This window comes from Ostrea edulis, chromosome 3, assembly GCF_947568905.1.
Source record: "Ostrea edulis chromosome 3, xbOstEdul1.1, whole genome shotgun sequence".
NCBI classification, from domain to species: domain Eukaryota; kingdom Metazoa; phylum Mollusca; class Bivalvia; order Ostreida; family Ostreidae; genus Ostrea; species Ostrea edulis.
This window is the reverse complement of record NC_079166.1, coordinates 67,916,555-67,941,059: the sequence shown is the minus strand read 5'-3', so window position 1 is coordinate 67,941,059 and position 24,505 is coordinate 67,916,555. Positions and strand designations below refer to the sequence as shown.

The 24,505-nt window shown below is 36.7% G+C and overlaps 2 protein-coding genes across 4 annotated transcripts in view; one reads left to right on the top strand and one right to left on the bottom strand.

The window, feature by feature from the left end:
• The window catches only part of LOC125674145 (pyridoxal kinase-like), a 25,469-nt gene extending 18,475 nt beyond the window's left edge, over positions 1-6,994 (bottom strand). Inside the window, exons 1-5 of one of the 2 annotated variants that reach the window (XM_048911223.2) lie at positions 6,784-6,994; positions 2,545-2,599; positions 1,911-2,015; positions 1,654-1,737; positions 1,479-1,513 (exon numbers count right to left, since the gene is read on the bottom strand). In XM_048911223.2, coding sequence (XP_048767180.2) covers positions 1,479-1,513; positions 1,654-1,737; positions 1,911-2,015; positions 2,545-2,599; positions 6,784-6,876 — 372 coding nt within the window. In that variant the 5' untranslated portion in view covers positions 6,877-6,994. The remainder of the gene's footprint in view (positions 1-1,478; positions 1,514-1,653; positions 1,738-1,910; positions 2,016-2,544; positions 2,600-6,783) is intronic. The other variant, XM_048911224.2, reaches the window with a different exon arrangement.
• Positions 4,840-24,505, top strand: LOC125674146 (dehydrogenase/reductase SDR family member 6-like). 2 transcript variants are annotated; one of them, XM_056158643.1, is made up of 10 exons: positions 4,840-4,889; positions 16,865-16,939; positions 18,106-18,187; positions 18,494-18,590; positions 19,177-19,285; positions 19,759-19,819; positions 20,517-20,630; positions 22,065-22,123; positions 22,355-22,447; positions 23,979-24,505. In XM_056158643.1, the coding sequence occupies exons 2-10, from the start codon at positions 16,868-16,870 to the stop codon at positions 24,030-24,032; spliced, it is 741 nt and encodes a 246-aa protein (XP_056014618.1). In that variant the 5' UTR covers positions 4,840-4,889; positions 16,865-16,867; the 3' UTR covers positions 24,033-24,505. The 2 variants fall into 2 exon arrangements, with proteins under 2 accessions (XP_056014618.1, XP_048767182.1); XM_048911225.2 differs by lacking the exon at positions 4,840-4,889 and adding an exon at positions 15,497-15,604.

The window sequence follows — 24,505 nt, the reverse complement described above, 5'->3', positions numbered from 1 at the left end:
TTATATTTACCAAACGAGTGATTAATGGGAAATATTATTTTGTATCTTTGTTTCTTTTTGTCATTTATTTGAACGATTTAGAAAAGTTTTTCATTGACAAAAATATTACAGGACTGTCTGTAATAGGTCAAGAACTCAAAGACAAGTTATTTATATACCTAAAAATATTCAAAACCAGAATGTTGGGTTACTGGGCAAAACTATTATTACAGAGGGATGACAAACTGTCACAGGTTTTATATAACTTTATAAATTTGACAAGGAAGATTACTTCCCTGGATGATGTCTTATGATATATATTAGTTTTGTAAGTGAGTGTCATTCAGTATGTATGTATGTATGAATGGATAAAATAAAGATTGGGAACAACGAAGGCGTCAAATAACGCCCAAGTCCCAGAGAGAAAGTAATAAAATATAGGACACCCCAGCAAATAGCGAGGTATCCAATGAGTGTGTTGTTAGCAGTGAATCGTTTGTTAAAAGGGCATGGACACGATTGAGCTGAAAATTTTCAAACCCTATTTTTCCATTTCTACTGCATGTTTACAATGCTTAACTAAAGTATTTTTAATGGTCAGCCAAAGTTAGAATTTAATGTAGCTGTTGAGTTACAAGCAAGATACCATACTCAAAATTCATCGTTACGTAAACAAGGCCCGTGTCTTGTTTTTGTTTACATATAAATGGCTTATGCCAAACACTAGAAACTATTTAATCATGTGTCAGTGATCGTCTTTTTAAAAAATGGGCCGAAGTGTTGTAATATACTATGATGTTGTTTTAAAAAGAAATGTGTGTGATATATAAAGCAGAATAATAAAACGTATAATGGGCCGACATGTCTCAGTTTAAAAAAAAATTGAGCCGAAGTGTCTCAAACATTTGGGCCGAAACATCTGGACCGAAGTGACGTAATAAAAAAAAACCAAAGGAACTGACCCATGAATGTCATTATTAAACACTTGGGTCAAAATGTCATTGGGCCGAAGTGTCGTTGGGCCGAAATGTCACTGGGCCGAAATGTCACTGGGCCGAAGTGTCAATTTACTATAATGTTGTGGAAACGCAATAATATGGGTGATGTTAGCAAAATGAAAAATATGGACCGAAGTGTCTCATACCAAATAAATGAGGGCCAAAGTATCTTGGGCCGAAATGTCTAAAAAATTTGGGCCAATTTTTTGGGCTGAAATGTCAAAGGGCCGAAATGTCTAACATTCCATGTATCTATGCAAAGTGTGCAAAACATACAATGCCATATACACTGTATAATATACATGTAACTATGCAAAGTTTACAAAACATACATATAATAAACATGTATCTATGCAAAGTGTGCAAAACACACAGATAATATACATGTAACTGTGCAAAAGTGTGGTGTGCAAACTGCACAAGTAAGATACATGTAACTGCAAACATACAGGAAACATACATGTAACGAGCTATTCAGAGAAACATTTATATTTTTCTCACCATTTTACCATTATCTCCCATGACAGGATCACAGACTGAAATGAGGGAATCGTAAATACATGTATATCAACAATTAAAAAAAAACAACACAGATCTATCAACACAATTAACATAATTACCCTGTGTACCTACAGAATAAATCACAGAAGGATGACAAAGTAATAAAACAGCATACCGTACAATAACGAGGGGTTACTTTTCTTCAAATCCAACACAATATCTGCAACTTTTTCTAAGAATGACTTGGATCCTATGTACCCTATAAAGATTCAAACATGGATAATTAAAATGTAGTCAGCTAGTCTGCCTATAAAATATATATTATAAGGGTAGGCCATCCAACAGAAAGTGTATAGAATGACACTCACTAAATATTCTCATTTACCTGTACATGTTAAGACATTCACTAAATATTCTGATGATGCAATTTACCTGTAAGTATATGAGAGAATGCACTGATTTTGTTTTCTTTCAAACCATCATACAAGCATGCTAAGTCATCACTATTCAGCACCTGCCCCTTAAAACATTTGTACCCTGAAATCATAAAAGTACCATCAATGAATTACTGGACAGTTAAAATACTCTAAAGTAATTTCTCTAAAGTAATTTCTATGATAACTCACCCTATTAAGCACCCCTACCCCTATAAGTGTCCTTTCTGACAGTTTTTAACTCTCCAAAATTAAGAGCCCCCATTTAAATACAGTACAACTTACCTTATACCGATAATTCTACTATATCTTTGTGTATTTACTATGTATACTTTTGACAATTTGAAATAATAAATCGATTAACATGATCTGATTGAATTATATTATATAGACTATATATAGGAAAGTATATTATAAGAATAATTTGTTTGGAATTTAATATTTATTGAAACACCTCTCAACATCAAAATTTCACCGAAATATTTCAATACAAAGTATAGTAAATAACCCCCCCCCCCCCCTCTTAATTTTTTAAGTGTCTTTAGAGTGCTTAATAGGATAAATACAGTATAGATAATAAAGTGTTCAACAATTAACATAGACTTAACTATACCCCAGTTATAGTCACAAACCTGTATGATTGGAAAACTGGACTGAATTTACCGTGCTGACGTCAAACCCCAACACCTAATAAAACAAAAGAGAAGTTTTTATTTCAAACATCATGTAGGCTTACAAGCACACAGCAGCTGGCTACCATCTGTGTCATCACAGAGCTTGAAACTATCTTTTTATGTCACCAGTCCAGCCGGACTGAGAATTTAGCTGGTCCGCAGAAAAATTCCCCAGTCCAGGTTTTTGCCAGAAATTAAACATATATTTAATCTGTATCTGCATTATTCAAATAAAATAAAGGGATTTCAACTCTATAAATGTCTCAGACAATTTTATAACGAGAATGTGAGATCTATATTTACTGAGTTCCCCTGATATCGATAGATATCGGTGCCAAATGCACAATTAAGATTTCACATGGAGGTTTCCAAACTGAAGTTTAGTCCCATAAGACTGGCTGGTCTAAATGTCATCAGTCCACTAGACGTTTAACCAATGGACTGACCAGAATTATATGGTAATTTTGAGCCCTGCATCAGACACTGCCTTTATTGTGTTATTGAACAACAAATGGGCATGAATCAATAGCTACTAAAATTTTATTCCTTGATAATTAAGCAATGAAGGAGCTTGTGCAACAGTTTCACAACCTTGATTTCAGTAGAGCACCTGGGTTTTTACTGAGTATACAGAAGCTCGTGTTCTGTAAAAGCCTAGGGACTACTTTTTACTCAGTAACTGTTCTGATGTCACATCTCTGTACGAGTAATTAAAGGAAGAAATTCAATTGTGATGACACATGTATCTGCTTACAAATAATGGGATGTTAAATGTTGCAATAAATGATCTTTTCCATTAGTTTGTATTTTACATGCACAATAATTTTTCATAATTTGTATCATATATTTTTTTTTTTCACCACAGTAACTTGAGAAAATCAATAGAGGAAAAAATTAAAAGATGTCAACTAGCTCCTAATGCAAATTAAATGTCAGTCCGACAGTCCAATCTTAATATCTAGGGTCCATTTTACACACTTTTTTAGTTTCTGTTGAATTAGTTCATTGATTTACCTATTCATGATGTTGGTAAACACTGAACTTGAGAAATTTCCAATTGGACCCTCGCTGGGAATATTGCAAAGCTCGAAATCAAGTCAAAAACATGGTTCAAAAGGGTCGCAAGTTAAGAGTTCACAAAATATAGCTGAAACACGAAATCAAATACCAAAAGCTTCTGGTCATATATGTTATTCTATGGAAAACCCAATCAGAGATAGGGTGGTTACATATGTAATCAGGGCTGAAACTAACACAACCTCTACCTCTGATGCAGAGAAGGCAGAGGAGCTAGGTGAGATCCTTTGAAGTGTTTTCACAAAAGAGAACAACCATGCATGATTTCCATTCTAGGAAGGAATATGTGGTCGATCAACCATTTCATGACAGCAAATTCAATGGGGCCGATGCAAACAAATTACTGTACAAAATTTTTTTTTTAGGACATATGAGACATTTCTCAATTATATAATTTTTCGTGACATTTCACATACAGTTCACTTGCATTCTATCTCGTTTCTACATTCTTACTTAGGGTACACTACCACATCTGTTTTAGAATTAGCATATTTTGATACATGTACTTATTGTTACAAGGACTTTCGTTTCAAAATGGGCTTAAACCGTGAGGTGATCTAACCACTGAGCTACCCAGGCTGATAAGAAAAAGTTAACTTTTAACACAGGTGGATATAAAGTTAACACAACGTTAACACAGTGTTAAGTTGTTAACGCAAACTCGCTTTTGAAAAATATTCAATCACATAGTTAACTTTTACACAGAAGTTAACCCCGAGTTAACACTGTCTGTGTCAAAGTTTACCACCTTTCAAAAAACTGGTCCCAGTATGGTAATATTACATGTACTACAATACAGAATTTAATCAATTAGGCACCACAAAGATCGGAACATATCACAAAATGACCTACAGAGCCTCTTTGATCTGTACTTTGGTGGGTGCAATCTCTTTACACTCAAAGCATTTGTCCTCAATGGAAGACCTTTGTCCTTGGGAATTAATTCCTTCATCAAGGACCAACTTTCTTGTAAATTCTCACTGAGTCATGTACAGGTTTTTATTGATCCTGCTCAGGTACAAGATAAAGAAATGATAAATTGTTTTACAGAAACTGAATGCAGTAAAGTCTTGCATGATATTGAGTAATTGGAGCACAAAGTCGCTATACTAATATGCCATCCAGATAAATACAAAGTACTAAAGATAACAACGGTCTGATAATACACCCTATCACATGTTGATAAATACTGTTACAACATCAGGATTAGCGGAAGGGATAAAGATGTAGGTATAGTCTCTAAACTGTCATTAGAAAAGTACATTTCAACTTATTTATAAGTCAAATTTATCAAATAACCTAACCATATACATGTATATAGTTAGACTGATCAGACGATCAAACCATCTGTCAGAAATACCACACGTTCTGTATCTTAATCGAAGCATCCACATTTGGAATTTGAACTCAGTGCATGGTCACCCTACAAGAAAGAGGATATAGATTTTAAAGGAAATGCTCAACGATGTCAGAGAGCTACGTATTATTGCTTCTAAACTTCCAGCAGTTATGTCCTGATCACCCCATGTATTTAGACACTAAAAACCTACTACAATTAAAAATCTATCAACCAGAATACGAGTTGGTAGAAGTAGAGCCGAATACAGAGGGGCCTGCCATGCTATGATCCTGCTTTGCAACAGAGTAAAACAATATGTTCTAGTATTCTTTCATATACATGAACATATGAATTCCATTGACAAAAAATAAAGCTCATTTTATAAAATACATTCAATATAACTATGCTGTGTTTGCATTAAAACTATAGCAAAATGAAATTTCTGTAGAAATTTTAAATGCAAAAACATGTCTTTAGTTTTTTAGACCATGAGTGATCAGGGTTGACAAAAAAGTGGTCAATATGAGTATTGACCAGGCCGGTGGTCAATACTGGTTAAAACCGGTCAATACTGGTCAATACTGGTTGATTGAAAATTGTTTGGTCATTATAGTCTGTGTTGTTGGTTATTTTAAATGTTTCAGTGGCCATTATGGTAAATACTGTAATTCATAACATGCACTATCAGTTTATAATATACTTGCAAGTCATAATATCAAATAAATAATGTAAATGACTCAATTAAATAGGGGAAGATATAAAAGTTTATTGTAAAAATTAAAAACTGTTTCGTGGCCGTATTACTTTGGCACTGACAACAGCATTGCAGTCTTTACATCTTGCTGTGGTCTTGTTGTTGTCCTCAACAATATTATAGAAATTCCAAAATGTTTTGTTGAAGCCATAGATAGTATGATGGGGGAAGTGTTTTCTATTTCTGTTCAAATTCTTTAGTTTATCAAGAACTACCTATTGTTTCAAATCTTCATTTTAAAACTGTTAAATAAACATTTTAGGGGGTGTGCTGGTGATGTTTTCATAAACAATAACATGTACACTGGTCCTCTCTGGTCCCAGAGTATGCTAATTAACAACTGTCAACTCTGTTTCCTGTGCTCAGGTACATCTCCTACTCTGTACATTGCAACACATTGTTTATCTACAGCATCAGTCACCCAATTCATATTAAATCACTGTGTTTATTTAATGTCCTGTTATTCTTAATCTGTCCAGGTACATGTATAAGAAGATCCTATTGTCTAGTTATGCTATATGTGACCCTCTTTTATAGTTCTGAAGATATTATGGTCACAGTTTCAGCAAACCAAATATATTAAACTTATGAAATTACATCTAATTATCTAATGAAAATTATTGATAACCAATTGATCCATATATCATAATGAAAAGGCTTAATTTATCTTTGCAAAAAATATACAAAAATAGGAAAATGGACAGTTTAAATCTCAATTGACCAGTATTGACCACTTAGGGAGTATTGACCGGGACGGTTAAAACCGCTGGTTAAAACCGGGGGCGGTTTTAACCGCCCAACCCTGTGAGTGATGCATCATGATCTGACGATGCTGTCGATGATTACATCATAAAATATGCATGATGAAATGCACAAAATCAAAACAAAAATACTAACGAATATTATATAAAAACAACGCAAAACTAGTATATAAAAGTATATCCCGAATCACATCCTGTTCGCCTCAAGTTTGTGAGTGGGGGAGGGTTCACTAACAGAGAAAATTCGAAATGAAGGCTAAAGCTACCTGCAGAGGAAACGTTGCACTCTTATTCCCGACATATCCAAACACGACGGTGCTCTGAATGGAGAGGACACTCTTCTCCGGTATGTCTGCCATTATGTGCAACCAATGTATTCAAGCCGGTACAATCCGCATGTACACGAGTCACGATGGTAAAATCCCTGTGGTTGTTGTTGATCAAAGGGTCATAGGTCAAAGGTTAAAGGGATTAACTCGTACATAAATGATTCCTACGTTTCCGGCCTACAGATGTTTCGGTCCTATTCAAGTTCAGTCTCTACATGTTTGGCTCAATATCATTTTTACATATTTTCAACTATGTCACAGACAGGTCTAGATACATCGTGGAATTATACATTTATTGCATAATAGTGAGGTAGATATGAAGATTTATTCACCCAAGAAAAATCACATTCCCCTCGGGCGTTGTCCTCGGGGAATATGATTTTTCTTGGGTGAATAAATCTTCATATCTCCCTCACTATTTACTGTGAAGAGAAATACTCAAAATGTTTCTGTAAGTGTAAAAGTCATATTTTATTTTTAAAGCATTAACAAGCAAGTCACTGAGTATGAAATAGACAGTCGTGCCGTTAAGAGGGTGTGGCGGGAGGGGGTGGGGTGGGGGGTATTATTACGCTGAGAAATTAAATTGCTACATCATGTGTTGTGTTGTTACGTGTATCTGTCCGGGTAATATTTAAGATTCTCGTCATGTATAGGCCTATACAATACATATGTAGAATTACATTTTAAAATGACGATTTTATTCAAATATTTTTTTTTTAAATGCCGCGTTTGGGTTTCCCCCCGGGTATATGATATATGTATAATGAGATCGCAAACAATACATGGAGGAAAAATGTATAACCGTGAGGTACTTTATGGAATCGTTCAAGTTGATTTTTGGGTGGGGATGCAATGTTTGCAACCCTCACACCCCCTGTTTAATAAACGGCCAAGGATATAGACATTTTATTATTCCATAAATACATGTAGGACTACTATGTTACATTGTAAATCTAAGTATGTAAAAATAGAGATATTATTGAACTGTAAGTAGAACGTACCCGACCTGCAAACTTTTCTCCATATTTATATATTGTCATAATTTTGGAGTTTCACTAATTCTGTTCACTTGTTTATCTTGTATGCATGCTCAGCATTTATTGCTCTATACTGTTATCACAATGGGTAACGGGATATGTCTGTCAGCGTCCTACACTAGTGGTCGCCGATGTTCTCATGGGAATATAAGGGTTAATTGTTTATATTCCTGATTAAGGTTAGCCATTATCGGTGCTTTATGATTTTGGCTGGGAACCTTGAAGTTTGAGGGACATGCCCAAGTTTGAGTCAGTTCTGTATTGGAGTTTAATACAGATGGATGTCAGTTCTGCTCCGAAAGCAGATGGACTGATGTGTATATTGAACTTCAACTATTTGAAGTTGTTCAACATAAATGTTGTGTGTAAATATGTGCATATTTGTAAATAAACTGTAAATATAACATCTGCCTTATTCTTGGACAATAGCACGTTACAATTTTGGTGGCAGCGGTGGGATTATTATTACAAGTGATATGGCAGAAAATTTAGATACCCCAACTGTGCTATTAGGAATAAGACGTAATAGGTCAGATACAGGAATAGGGACGATGACATCCACCCCTCATGAGATCCAGCGTATAGAAAGAGAATGTGCAGCGCTTGATAGAGAAATACGCAATACTACAGCGGCACTCAGAAACAATAGTTACAATGATGATCATCAAAGTAACAGGGATTTCATGAAACCTTTAGTACATCCAGCTGCATATGATGGGTCTGAGCCGTGGGATGATTATAAAGTCCAGTTTGAACTCGTGGCGGAGATAAATGGATGGGACGACATAAGGAAGTCCATGTTCTTAGCGTCCTCGTTAAGGGGTGCTGCACAAGGAGTGGTAGCTGATCTGGAGCCAGGAAAACGACGTTCCTATGTTGAATTGTCAACTGCACTCAGTCGCCGTTTTGGATCCGAGAACAGAACTGAACTGTTCCGAGTTCAGCTAAAAAACCTTGTCCGGAAAAGAGACCAATCACTTCCGGAGTTAGATCAATATATAAAACGATTGAGCAGAAAAGCTTACCCTAATGCTCCGCGAGATCTACTGGAAACATTGTGTCGGGATCATTTCATAGACGCCCTTACTGACTCCGACATGAGACTGAGGATTCAGCAAGCGCATCCAAAAACCATTGATGATGCTACAAAACTGTCCGTGGAACTGGATGCATTTAATATGGCAGAAAGACAACGAGAAAAACGAGCTACTACAGCGGTGCGGAATGTAACTGTCAGTGACTATGCAAATGAAAAATCATTCAGTGCTGATGACATTAAAGCATGTATGGGAGAAATTTCAAAGGAACTCGTTGAAATGCGCAAGGAAATAGCAACAATGAAAACATCGAAAGATACATGTGCTGCTAATTCAAAACCATCAACAAAAGAAATCCGTTGTTGGAACTGTGGTGGGAATCATTTTAGAAGGAACTGCCCGAAAGCCAAAAAATCATCAAGTTCTGGTAAGGGAAATTCAAACTTTGCCCCGCGGTCTTCTCGAATATCGAAGGACGGGTCTGGTATGTATGTGGATGGATGTATACATGATGCTGAATCTGTACGATTTCTTGTAGATACAGGTGCCAATGTTTCTATCATTAATACCAGTGTCTACAGGAAAATGAATCCACTCCCCGAATTACAATCTTCTAAAATGAAGATGGCTGATGGCAAATGTATTCATGCAAAAGGGATCGCGACAATGAACGTGACTCTCGCAGGCATTTCTGTACAGCACGAATTCTGGATTGTTGACATTGATGAGGACATCGAGGGATTGCTCGGATTTGATTTCTTGAAGGCACATAAATGTGTTCTTGATGTAGGAAATAGTCAGTTTAAATTGAATGGGCATATTGTAAAATGTTCAACATTCTCATGCAACTACATGCGATGTTGTAGGGTTGTTCTGGAAGATACCAGTGTTGTTCCAGCTGGAAGTGAGATGTTGCTTCAAGGAAAAGTTTTGGATACCGATTCAGTACCTAAGACAGGCCTTGTTATTCCTACGGAGAAATTCACTGAAAAGTACAAACTGATTGTAGGGAAAGCTGTAGTAGATTTGTCGAAGGAAAAAATTCCTATACGTGTGCTCAATGTGTCAGACAAATCAATCAAACTTTATCCGAGAACAGTAGTTGGTCACTGCGAAGCTGTAACAATAGACCGAAGTGAGGAAACTTGTTCTTATCCAGATGGCAAAATTCCGGATCACCTTTCGACTTTACTATCTGAATCATGTGTCAATTTGGATGGAAAACAATCAGAAATCCTAAAACAGTTTTTGATCAACAACAAAGATGTGTTTGCATCCGACAAATTAGCACTTGGTCGCACAGGAGTAATCAAACACAAGATTGACACTCAGGGGGCTACACCCATCAAACAACAACCCCGTCGAATGCCATTTGCTAAGAGATCTGAGGTGTCATCACAGATCGAAATGGTGTTATCTCAGGACGTGATTGAAAAATCAAACAGTCCTTGGGCTTCGCCAATTGTATTGGTGAGGAAGAAGGATGGTTCCCTTCGGTTTTGTGTAGACTATAGAAAGTTGAATTATGTTACTAAGAAGGATTCATTTCCGGTTCCGAGAGTTGACGACAAACTGGACGCTCTAGTTGGTTCTCAGTGGTTTTGCACCCTTGATTTACAAAGCGGCTATTGGCAAGTTGAAGTGGAAGATCAGGATCGTGCGAAAACTGCCTTTGTGACCGAAAATGGACTGTACCAGTTCAAGGTCATGCCCTTTGGACTGTGTAATGCACCCGCCACCTTTGAAAGGTTAATGAGTAAAGTCTTATCGGGATTATCTTGGAAAACCTGTTTGGTTTATCTTGATGACGTGATTGTTTTCGGTCAAGACTTTGAGACAACGTTAAATCTTTTAGAGGAAGTGCTTTTGCGACTACGCACTGCGGGACTGAAATTAAGTCCAAAGAAATGTTTCTTATTTCAAAAGCGAGTGACATACTTGGGGCATATTGTAACCCCGGACGGAATTCAAGTGGATCAATCAAAAATCGATGCCATAAAATATTGGCCTGTGCCCGTCAACATTAAACAGCTTCGTAGTTTTCTTGGATTATGCTCTTATTATCGCAAGTTTATTTTGAACTTTGCAAAAGTTGCTCGTCCATTAAATTCCATGACAGAAAATAAACCATTTTTGTGGACGGATGAGTGCAACACGGCTTTCCAGCAGCTAAAATCTAAACTAATGCACAGTACGGTACTGGCATACCCGGATCCTCAAGGCTCAGAGTTCATCCTAGATACAGACGCTAGCAACAAAGCCATTGGATCTGTGCTTTCTCAAATTCAAGATGGTAAGGAGAAAGTAATAGGCTATTTTAGTCATGCATTAGGGAAATCCGAGACAAACTACTGTGTAACCCGCAAGGAATTACTCGCGATTGTAGAGTCCATAAAACACTTCCACTGCTACTTGTATGGCAGGAAGTTTCGCCTACGCACAGACCATGGGTCACTTCGGTGGCTTATGAATTTCAAAAATATTGAAGGACAGTTAGCTCGATGGCTGGAAGTTCTTGGCACTTATGACTTTGAAATAGAACATCGAGCTGGAGCAAAACATATTAATGCTGACTCGATGTCGCGCCGACCCTGCCAAGACTGCTCATATTGTGAGCGAACTGAACAAACTTTTCGTCCAGAAGGAAAATGCAATGTTGTCCGTAAAAAGACTCAACCTTCCTGGATAAATGGAATATCACAATCTCAAATGGCCAAAGCCCAAAGAGACGATACGACAATAGGTGTTATTTTCTCAAAATTGCAGCAAAGCCATACCAAGCCTAAATGGGAGGAAATCTGTTTGGAAAGTGTGCCAGTGAAAACTTTGTGGTCTCAGTGGCAAAGACTGGAATTCAAGAATGGTGTCCTGCATCGGAGATGGGAAGATGATACAGGGAAGCGAATTTCGTGGCAAGTGATTGTGCCAGAAATATATCGTGCAGATATATTAAAATCGCTTCATGATGCCGTTACAGCTGGCCATCTTGGAGTCAACAAAACTTTGTCTCGGATACGAGAACGGTTTTATTGGCCGGGTGTTGGATCTAGTGTAAAGGACTGGTGTCGTAAATGTGAACAGTGTTCGGCAAGAAAAAGTCCGTCTAAATCTTACAAGGCCCCTATGAAGATCTACAATGTGGGAGCTCCAATGGAGAGGGTAGCCCTGGATATCATGGGTCCCTTACCTGTAACAGAACGCGGAAACAAATACATTCTTGTTGTGGGAGATTATTTTACTAAATGGACTAAGGCATACGCGATCCCAGATCAAGAGGCTGAGACTGTAGCCAGGAAGCTCGTTGATGAGTTCATTTGTCGTTTTGGGGTCCCTTTACTTATTCATTCCGACCAGGGAAGAAATTTTGAATCTGGACTATTCATCTCGATGTCAAAACTACTAGGAATGGAGAAGACTCGAACTACAGCTTTACACCCCCAATCTGACGGAATGATTGAGCGTTTCAATAAAACGGTTGGAAATATGCTTGCAACATTAGTGTCTAAAGATCAAAGAGACTGGGACGAAATTCTCCCGATGACAATGATGGCATATAGGAGTGCTGACCAGGAATCAACATCATATTCCCCGAATTTGATGATGTTAGGTCGGGAAGTACGTTTACCTGTGGATTTAATGTACGGAAGTATTCCTAAAGAAGAAACAAACAGTGTGCCTGAATATGTGGCAGACCTGAAGGACAAAATGTGCAAAGTGCATGAATCGGCTAGACAACATATTAAAAGTGCAAGTGATAAACAGAAGTCCGGATACGATTATTCTGTGAAATTTAACCCATATAAAAGTAGTGACCTCGTGTGGCTTTTTGATCCTAAACGCAAAATCGGCGTGAGCCCAAAATTACAATCTAATTGGGACGGACCTTATCGCGTAGTTACGTCAATTAGTGATCTTGTGTACCGAATCCAAAAGACACCAAATTCCAGACCGCGTGTTGTGCATTACAACCGATTAAAACCATTTTATGGCCAAAGCGACGCGTGGCAGCCGTCAAGCGATCAGCAGTCTGGTGATGATGACGAGGTACGTTCTATTGACAATGCGAGTTATAATGACGATTGTGAAGCAGGGATTGATGCAGAATACGGTCGCGGTAAACGAATCCGCCGTCCTGTGGAACGATTGGATTTATAAAGTGACAGTGTAATTAACTGAGAATGTACATTGAGAAAACTGTCAATTTTAATTTGTAAATAACATGTGTGGGCACATGTCTTGGAAGGAGGGAGCAATGTCATAATTTTGGAGTTTCACTAATTCTGTTCACTTGTTTATCTTGTATGCATGCTCAGCATTTATTGCTCTATACTGTTATCACAATGGGTAACGGGATATGTCTGTCAGCGTCCTACACTAGTGGTCGCCGATGTTCTCATGGGAATATAAGGGTTAATTGTTTATATTCCTGATTAAGGTTAGCCATTATCGGTGCTTTATGATTTTGGCTGGGAACCTTGACGTTTGAGGGACATGCCCAAGTTTGAGTCAGTTCTGTATTGGAGTTTAATACAGATGGATGTCAGTTCTGCTCCGTAAGCAGATGGACTGATGTGTATATTGAACTTCAACTATTTGAAGTTGTTCAACATAAATGTTGTGTGTAAATATGTGTATATTTGTAAATAAACTGTAAATATAACATCTGCCTTATTCTTGGACATTAGCACGTTACAATATGTTATAAATGATTTCCACTATATTTGGACAGCACGGTGGTAAAGGGAAATAGTCCATGCAAGAAGGACAAACTCTATACTAAAACTTATATAGAATAAACCGTCATATAATCCCAGTTAGCATCGCATTATCAGCCAGAAAGGGGGAGAACAAGGGTGTATCTACCCAAGATATTATGACAAGCACTTCTTCAATGAAACTAATAACTGAATGGATACCTCTTCCCTCCAAAAGTACGTTCCTGCATAATTCTTGTATATCGGGATATCAATTCAAAGCATACCCGGTCTGATAATAGAAGATTTTAGTACATGTATATTTCTTGTATTTCAGGTTTTGAATACGCTGTGCATGCAATGCAACATACGCGATAGATGCGGACTCGGATTCCCGCAGCAATCACCAGGGAATGGTTTAGACACACCAGTGATAAATGTATAGAGAGCAATCACCAGGGAATGGTTTAGGCACGGCAGTGATAGATCTAGAGAGCTATCACCAGGGAATGGTTTAGGCACGCCAGTGATAGATGTATAGAGAGCAATCACCAGGGAATGATTTAGACACGCCAGTGATAGATCTAGAGAGCAATCACCAGGGAATGGTTTAGGCACGCCAGTGATAGATGTATAGAGAGCAATCACCAGGGAATGGTTTAGGCACGCCAGTGATAGATGTATAGAGAGCAATCACCAGGGAATGGTTTAGGCACGCCAGTGATAGATGTATAGAGAGTAATCACCAGGGAATGGTTTAGGCACGCCAGTGATAGATCTAGAGAGCAATCACCAGGGAATGGTTTAGGCACGCCAGTGATAGATGTATAGAGAGCAATCACCAGGGTTGTGTTTAGGCACGCCAGTGATAGATCTAGACAGTTGAGAAAGAAGCATACATATGAGCAGGCAGAAGACTTGACGGAACTGTTCTATCATCAGCGCGGATAAAACAATCATTAAAACTTCATTGTAATGTTAAAAAAATAATATTAAATGTTTAGAAGCTGAAATATTGTCAAAAATTCATCTTAATGATAAAGAAATGAAAAATTATAGAAAGAATTGATTGCATTTTTTTTTTTATCTTCAGGAATATTAATGCATACCAGTGAAAATTATGGCAGACTACGCTGTACGGGATATTATACATGTATAATGGTTTGAAGACAAACAAACAATGGGTCATTTAGTCTGCGGAATGTTTATTTACCAATATTGAATATAATGACCCAGTGTTGGGTCGACGTAATTACTTATTTACCAATAATGACCCAATGTTGGTTCAACGTAAAATTTATTAACCATGCACCAATGTTCAGTGAATGTTGTACTAACAACAATAATTTTTACATAGGGCCAATGTTGGACCAATGTCAACTTACCAACTAGGTAAAGTTGGGCCAACATCACACCAGCATGGTTGGTTGAACGTTGGGTCGATGAGCAAGATGATGTTGGGGCAATGCAAATAAAAGATATCTTGGGTGCCCCCCTCCCCCCTCCCCCCCCCCCCCCTATTATTTTAAACAGTTGTAGGGCACATGTTTTTTGGTTGTTGTTTTTTTTCCAAAATATTTTGAGTACTAATTTCAAACTTTTCTTCTGACTGCAAATTAACAAAAGTTTTTAAAAATACTTCATTTCACCCTTTTTTTCAACCTATTTATCATCGCACCGACTCAATATTAAAATCTAATAACGTTAATATCATTCTCTCGGTAAGAACAAAATCAAAACTGTTATTAAAAATTGGGCAGAACATGAACATAAATTGACTTAGAAAAATAAGCTTAAAACTTTATCAACTTGAATGTGCCGAAAACTCCAAAACTTCCGATCACCGAACTTTTATATTACACCGATTCATCTGCGTACGTAGAGGCCGAACGACATTCAGGACCGAAAATCTCCGGCAACCACCGAAAGTCGTTTGTAATCAGCTTAGTGGGCGTGTACTAGTGTGCAAGCGTGTCAAGAAATAGAGGTATTGTTTTACAGCATCGCTTAATCATATCTAATACTAATTCTATGCAATGCACTTTGGTGTATTACTTCTTTTATAAAACTAGCATTCAACATGTCATTTTCATAAGAAGTGGCATTGTGGCCTAAGCACTTGGTTTGCACATTTGAATGTAATCCGAAATTCCTCTGATTCTTCTCTCCCAACAGTATACAATGTAATCCGAAATTCCTCAGACTTTTACTCCCCCTCCATTTACCAGTTGACATGCTAATGCAGCAGAGATACGAAAATGGACTTTAATGGGAGAGTCACAATTCCAAAAAGAATAATGATAAATTAAATCATAAACACAGATGCTTTCAAGAATGTTTGTGGCATCTTTTTAATACACTTAACAGTTTGCATGTCAGAGAGCTCGTGTGCAGCTCATGTGTTAGCATTTCATTTGAAAATAATGCGAGCAGCTCATGTGCAAATGGTGAGCAAGTTTTGGTAAGGGCTATAGCAATCTAGATTTTTATTTTTATTTTATATACATGTAATTATGATGTGTAAATTGTTTGCAGACAAATTGAATATTAAATACATTAAACTAGCGCAATATGAATTTTTCACATTGTTCGGAATTGATAGCATTGTGACAATAGATTTATTTTTAGAACTCATTTACCACTAATTTAAATGTGTCATATATTGTAATTACACATCATTTTGTAGAACTCTCCATGCTTAATTGTCAATGTAATTTTGTAGCGAGTATATGAGCAGATTTAACGTTTAATTTCAGTTAGATAAGAACAACCAAGAACAGCAAAAATTGGTCGCATTATCATTGTGATGTCAACAGTATTGTTTAATGTGGTGCTAATTAAGTGATGTGTTGTCCAATATTGTACTAACATTGATCATATTATTTTTAAGTTTTCTTTTCCTAGCAATGTATATGCTTGCAAAAGTTGAATCAAAGTTTAAGGTACATATTAAGAGCATAAGAGCACAGATGTAGAATTGAGTTTTGTAATTATGATTAAATAATTCACAAAAGTTAGCTGTAAATTTATGTGTACAGTCTAACCTTGTTATCTCAAACTCAATAGGACCCCCCCCCCCCCCCCCTCCAAAGTTCAAAATATCCAAGGGTCTGAGATATTGAGGTTAAAACACATAAAGAAAATGTAGTTGGGACTTCCAATTCACTTCGATATATCCAAGGTATTCAAGATAATGATGTTCGAGATACTGAAGTGCAACTGTATTTCTCTTTTTAATTTGTTTTAGGCCATGGGGAGATTAGAAGGAAAGATTGCTGTACTTTCAGCTGCAGGACAAGGAATTGGGAATGCTGCAGCGAAGGTATAAATGAAGAGTCACTTTTAATCTCAGACATTTACTTGCTTGTTTGTTTTACATTGTGAGAATGTTTTACTTTGTGAGAATGTTTGAACTCATATCAAGACTCCACCAGCTGAGCTGAAATGCCATGCATCTTAACCTTTACACTGTCCTTTACACTGGCTGTAGCAGTGAGAGTTTTTAGCATATGGTGATACCTGCCATGACAAAGGGCCCAAGTATTTAAGGTCTCATCCAAGAGACCCGCATCTCTCCTTTCTGAATGCCAAGTGTTTGGTTAAGAAGCAGTCAATATTATGTGATCATCAAGGTCAAAGGCTGCATTGGCTGTTCAATTTAACATAACAAATGGGTCAACCATATGTTATTTTAGATCATAATTCTAGTCAACTGTTTATATTTTTAAATAATGCATAAAAATATGAATATAAACAATATAATGTCTTTCTTTGTTGTTCATCGGGTGATGAAGGTAGCAATCATTGCAGAAAAAATTTGCATAACCTGCTTACGCGGGCTATGGATTTTTTCCTGCAATGCTAGCTACCTTCATCACCCCATGAAACAAAAAAGAAAGGATTTTATTGTTTAAATATTTGCGCTTCTAGTGCTGAACCAACATTTTGTTTGGCATAATTACTTACCTTCTTGAGATACATTTGTAACTACAGTTGTTGTCATTTATACTGCAGCTGACAATTAATGAAAGTCGAGATAAAAAAGACAAATCATCATCAGGACTTTATCTAGTTTTAAATGTTCAATTGTATCAAACAAATGGATCAGAAACAAATTTATTCTCACAACTAAATGCAACTAGTTCCACTTGTCATAGTTCTTCCTATCTGACTTATCCTGTGGGGATCCTGGTTAGAATAGGTACTTAGTACCCCTTGCTTGTCGTAAGAGGCAATTAGATGGGGCAGTCCTTCAGATGAGACCACAAAAACTGAGGCCCCATGCCACAGCAGGTGTGGCACGATAAAGATCCCTCCCTGCCCAAAGACCATATTGAGCGCCAAGCATATAGGCTTATATATCTTGCCTTCACCAGCAATGGTGACGTCTCCATATGTGTGAAAAATTCTCGAGAGGGACATTAAACAATATACGATTAGTCAATCTTAGCTGACTGATAAGATCTCTAAATCTTAATTTTATTACAGGCCTTTGTCAGAGAGGGAGCTAAAGTTATTGCCACCGACATCAATCCAGATTTGTTGAAGAAATTAGCTGAGGAGTGCCCAGGTGCAATTTGATTTTTAATGAAATTATACTGTTTCGATGTCATGGTACAGTTGTACAAGTTTATTTTTTGAAGTCTTCATGTAATGACCTATCTATAGATGAATATATATATCATAAATACATTATTATAGTACATCATACCAATTGTGTTTCAAAATATCTCTGATGTAGATCAGGTATGAGTTGTAAATTTGTACTGAAGCAAATGAAAAAGAAAGAAATGGGGAAAAACTCACTTTGAAATGTTTCATTTGATTTATAAAGATATATCTACAATACGAATACTAACTCTTCTTTTTCCTGCAGGAATTGAAACCAGGGTTCTTGATGTGACAAACACAGAGGATGTAAAAGCTTTTGCTGCAACCATAGAAAGAGTGGACATACTGTTCAATGTGGCCGGGTATTTCAAGTTTATTCTTACTCTACTTGCATTAGACTGTTATCAAATCATATCTCCTTCGTTTTATACTGTCATTTAACAAGACAGCATGTGGGAGGTAACTCTTCATAGACACTGCTTCATGGACAGATTAAAAATGCTTGTAATTGACAGGGATTAAATAGAAAGGTATTAAGGAAACGTTTTCTACCGTAGTGGGCCTTACAAAACTGAAATCATGTACATGTGTACTTTATTTTGCAAAAGAAATCATAGAAAAAATGAAAGTTTTAAAATAAATAAACTTCAGCACTTTTATAGATTTTTAGAATGATTACAAATGTACACAATGAGAACAGGTGATCATGGTGGCCTATAGCCTATATGTTCATATGAATTTGAAACAGAGGATATGTAACACGTACATTACAATGACATGAATTTACAGGGAAATTCGTTGAGATTGTTAACCTTACTTCTCTGTAATTACACAGTCATGTGGTACAGTGTTTATATAGTGTATATGCGAGTACCAGGCAGTGATTTAAAATTACTATATATACTATAGATCTATAAATGCGATCAGCAATATGCTGTATTTTTTCAGATATGTACATCATGGAACTATTTTGGAAACAGATGAGAAGGCGTGGGATTTTTCCTTTAATTTGAATGTCAAGAGCATGTGGCGTATGTCTACCCAGTTTCTCCCAAAGGTTTGATATCGTATTGATATTTTATATATCCTTTGAATATACAATGTATATTTATTATTCATTACTTAAGGTCCCGTGAGGATCTGAGTTAGAATAGGTCCTCAATACCCCTTGCTTGTCGTAAGAGGCACCTAAATGGGGCGGTCCTTTGGATGAGACTACAAAAACCGAGGTCCCATATCACAGCAGGTGTGGCACGATAAAGATCCCTCCCTGCTCAAAGGCCGTAAACACCGAGCATAGGTCTAAATTTTGCAGCCCTTCATCTGCAATGATGATGTCTCCATATGAGTGAAATATTCTCAAGAGGGATGTTAAACAATATTCAATCAATCGATCAATACTTAAGTAAGAAAATTCAGGAGTTGTCTGTCCTTGTTGGGAGTTATTCAGTATGTATTGGACCATTTTGTTTTTTTCAATTCTGCCAGATAATTCACAAATATTCAAATGAAGTAAAAAAATTTCTTCAGATGCAGAAACAAAAATCAGGAGTAATTCTCAACATGTCGTCTGTGGCCTCCAGTATACACGGTGAGTTTCTAGAGACAATAAGAGCAGTTAGTCTTAGTGTTACAGTATTATTTAATGTTGTAGCTATCACAACACACGTACACACAGTGGGTTCTCTACCCAAATCCTACTGTAGTCACAAATGTACAGCGAGTCTCTTTTCATACAGGTATTTTCTCTCTCTCTCTCTCTCTCTCCCTTCCCTCTCTCCCTCATCCTGTCCTTTATCAAGATCCAAGAATGTTCAGAATAGTTCTTTGTGAGAGGGGCTATAGTGACAGGACCATTTGTGTGTGGGTGAGTAAGGAAGTAAATGTGTGCATGTGTGTGTGTATATAAAACACTGAGCTTGTAGACAGTCTTACTTACTTAGGCCTGTCGTTCTGTGAGGAACATAGGTCATCGACGACAGTCCTCCAACGAACACGATTCTGGGCTGCTTTTGTAACATACTGTAGACAGTCTACAGAACACATTTTTTGCTTAATTGATTTGATACTTGGCATGGTTTTTTTAATCAAGAGAGGAAGAACCTTATTCATTTTGGGGTCAAAAGGTCAAGATCACTATATATGGGACTTCATAGAAAAAAAACTTGTAGACGCTCATTGCGAGGGGATTTGGCCCATCTTGAGGAGCTCTTGTTTTTCTAGCATTAAAACATGTTTTTAAAATTTCCTGTGAGATATACATGTATTACATACTGTTTTCATTCCAGGTGCCCCTAATCGGTGTGTATACGGGTCCACAAAGGCAGCTGTGATTGGGCTCAGTAGAGGGATAGCAGCAGACTTCATCAAGGACAACATCAGATGTAACTCAATCTGTCCAGGTAAAACTCACTGACAGGTATAATGTTTGTCAGAATGTGTGTCACTTTCACTAAAGCAGGGCATTCAACTTGCCCTATATTGACATTAGGTGGTAGTCACTGGAGGTGCGGAATTTCATTCTTTGCAAGCATTTTAAAACTGTTTGGTAAATTGTATTGAGAATATGCATTAGGGAACAATGAATGCTATATAAGACTCATTTCTTATAATTATACAATTCAACTTTGTGGAATTTAAGGTGGGGCTTCCATTTCAACTAAAGGTATACAGTATGTATTCCAAGAAGTGCTCTCTGTGTACTTTGTACTTTGAAATCAGTAGGTACATGTAATACCTAACCAGACCTTTGTATAAGATGGTTGTGTGTTCACTACAGATAGAATATTGCATTGTATAAATGTATTGCATTAATGTGCACCAATTAAGCCAATTACTACTAATTTGTCAACTCCTTACTTTACTCACTAATGACATTAATTTGATATACAAAATATGAAATGACAAGAACCTATGTAGTACAATTGAGAAATATTTTGTATTTGTTTTGTACATTGTATAATTGAAAATTCAGATCTCTAAAAATGAAATGGGGTGTAACTGGGGGGGGGGGGGGGTATTCCAGAATACATTAGTGTTTGGTAGGCCTATAGTGTATTGATACTTACTTCACCATCAGTTTGTTTCCTTGCAAGTATTATTGAGACTTAAATTGATTCAATTTTTTATGCAAGGATGTTTTGAGGTGAAAAATGTTCCTGGACAAAGTTTTTGTTAAGTCTACATCACTGGCAATTATATCGCTTGGGTCTAAACTCTTTAATAGTAAATTCGAACACAACTGATATAATTGCCTACAGTCTACCTGTACATGAAATGTGTTGCATATGGAAATCATTATTTTATGACTAATTTGTACATGTTGGCTGTTGCATTTTCTCCCTCCCTGTTACATTAGGTGCCATAGACCAGCCCCTAGAGCTGACAGGTGAAAATGTCTGCCAGGGGATTACAATCCTGGGTTGATGTCTTCGATCGCCAGTGGCGAGATCGCTCTGTTGATAGAGCACCTGACTAGAGATTCAGGGGGCCCGGGTTTGAATCCTGGTTTGGTCCATTGCATTTTCTCCCTTCTTGTTACACGTGGTTTTTCCGGATTCAGATTTTGTACTGACTATTACTTGATTTCCTGCAATCCTGATTTTAAAAAATGTAACTAACCGAAAATACAAGTACCATACCGTGTATTGAATCGACAATAGATACTACGACTTCACGATGAATCAATACCACAGTGATTCATTTCACTCCATGTTCTAGTGAATCCTTCATTAACAGCCGGAGCCCACAAATATGTCAGTTTCAATATACGGTAGTGAATTCATGAATTTGCAAATGTAGATGAATTTTCAATGAAAGAATGTTTTTTTTTTTAGGTACAATTGACACTCCTTCCTTGCAGGGTCGGATAGAGGCACAGCCCGATCCGAATCAGGTATCTCAACATTGTCGTAGTCGGTAATTTGGTTTACAGTAGAGACATATTTACTTTCAGAAAAATTAATTCATTTCTTATCAAAAAATCATAGAATTTTATTTAAAATAAGAATGTGATATTGGTGGAAACAATTTTGATGAATACGAGAAAATTCTCATAAAATGTTTGTATTTTATTATTTATTGTATATCTTTTATGTGCATTAAAGTCTCTGTACACTTTATGCAGGCCAGAAAGGACTTTGAGGCACGGCAGAAAACAGGCAGGTTTGGGACCGCTGGAGAAGTGGCAAACTTAGCTGTGTATCTGGCATCGGATGAGGTCAGTGCAGACTTGACTTGTAACAATCACTGAAGAGAGTAGTGATCTCTAGGCTTGCTGATCTTGAATGCTAGCAGTGATTATCTTATCCTGTTTCAATGCTAGTAATGATGATCTTGAATGCTAGCAATTAATGCTCTATCCTATCTTGTTTAAATGCTAGTAATTCTGATCTTGAATGCAAGCAATGCTTATCCTATCCTGGTTCACTGCTACTAATGCTAATCTTGAAGGCTAGCAATGTTTATTTTATCCTATCCTGGTTCACTGCTAATAATGCTAATCTTGAAGGCTAGCAATGTTTATCATATCTTGTTTCAATGCTAATAATGATGATTTGAATGCTACATATGTAGCAATGTGTATCATATCCTGTTGCAATGTAGTTGAAGAACTGTAGCTCTCTGAAAAAATATTGGGACAGATCACTGTCTTTCCCAATATTTTTTCAGAGAGCTACAGTTCTGCAGCTATGTTATTCATATACAGAGGCTAAAATTATCCTTTATGCTGTTGATCACTCCTTGATTCATTTTGTGTAAATTGGATCTGCAATATTACAAAACCGATGTTGCCTGGCATGCTAGTAATGATGCTAATTTTACATGCTAGTAATTCTGATTTTGATTCAGTAGATTCTAATATCATTGCTAGAAATGCTTATTGGTTAAATGCTGATGCTAGTTTTCCCTGTATGCTTCCTATGCTTAAGCTGATGCTGATTTATGAATCAGATATACAGTAGATCCATGCACTGTAAATTTCAACATCTATGAAAAATAGTGTCTGGTACATGAAATTGTGCTCTGTAATGTACATGTAGTGTACCTTTTTGTACACCCGCATAAAAATGCGGGCGTATTATGCTATACCGCTGTTGTTCGTCTGTCCCTTTAAGTTTGTCTGCGCCACTCCTCTTAAACCCTTCTGGGGATTTTGATGAAACTTGGTACAAAGAAAGATTACAATGTGTAGATGTGCATATTACAAGGGGGATGCTGTCCCACTATTTTTGAAGGAGTTATAGCCCTTGAACTCAGCTACACCTCGGTTGACAATGGTTTTCTTGGGGTGAAAATTTTCAGTGTTACCCTCAACTACATGCACTATTTATATAATGCATTGTTGCACACCACAACCAAAATGTATGATCCTATATGCAGACTCTGGACCATGACTTGATACAACAACCTTATGCAGCATAGATTCATTGTTGACTGAGAATAACTACTGTGATTATACTGGTTTAAACTTGTGCGATGAAGATCATCTATTGGCTAATTTTATCATGTGAATTTTCCCCTCTTCTTAATAAAGGATAGAGGTATTGGGAGGGTAAATGTTGACAGACTCCGGAATGCGGGAATACTTACATGTACTGTTGGATATTGTGTATAATTATCCGTGATAAGAATTTGTTAGTGGGAGTTTAACTTGCTTCACATGTTTAGTTGTTGATTCTTTATGAAAATTAAACTGAATATTTAACCATGTACAATGTACTTTTTAAGCTTCTGTCCGTGAATTTTAGGCTGTGTATGTGACAGGGAAAGAGTTTGTCATCGACGGAGGGTGGAGCATTTAAACTAACATCACTGTCATGATATCCAAGCACTGAACAATATTTATATCAGAATTTGTAGAATATACCTTATCTAAAGCAATCAAGAGTAAATGATTCGTCTCAAATTAAAGTAGGTTGTATTGGGTATTGCAGCTGAAACACTAGCATTGTAAATTTATTAATAAGATGTTGTTGCCTATAATCCAAGGATGCGAAATGTTGTATTCAAGATGAACAAATTGATACATGTTCCAATTCATGATATATTTTATGTACATCCACATGATTTTCTTAATCATTATGTAAATTATAAGAATTACACATGAGATATGTATATTTTTGAAAAATATTGAATTTATGAATTGTATGTATACAGTATATATTATATTAGTTTAGTTTTTAGAGACATTGTTTTCCAATTGAACAAAATTATACGTACTATACTCGTGGTTATCATTTTGAGATATTTTAGAGTAATACACTTGTTGCTATAA

What these genes read in the sequence shown, in the direction of transcription:
- LOC125674146 (XM_056158643.1), top strand. Translation starts at nt 16,868, where the DNA reads ATGGGGAGATTAGAAGGAAAGATTGCTGTACTTTCAGCTGCAGGACAA. An exon ending in TTGGGAATGCTGCAGCGAAG is followed by an intron (nt 16,940 to 18,105) that starts GTATAAATGAAG and finishes ATTTTATTACAG; the next exon opens with GCCTTTGTCAGAGAGGGAGC. An exon ending in ATTAGCTGAGGAGTGCCCAG is followed by an intron (nt 18,188 to 18,493) that starts GTGCAATTTGAT and finishes TTTTTCCTGCAG; the next exon opens with GAATTGAAACCAGGGTTCTT.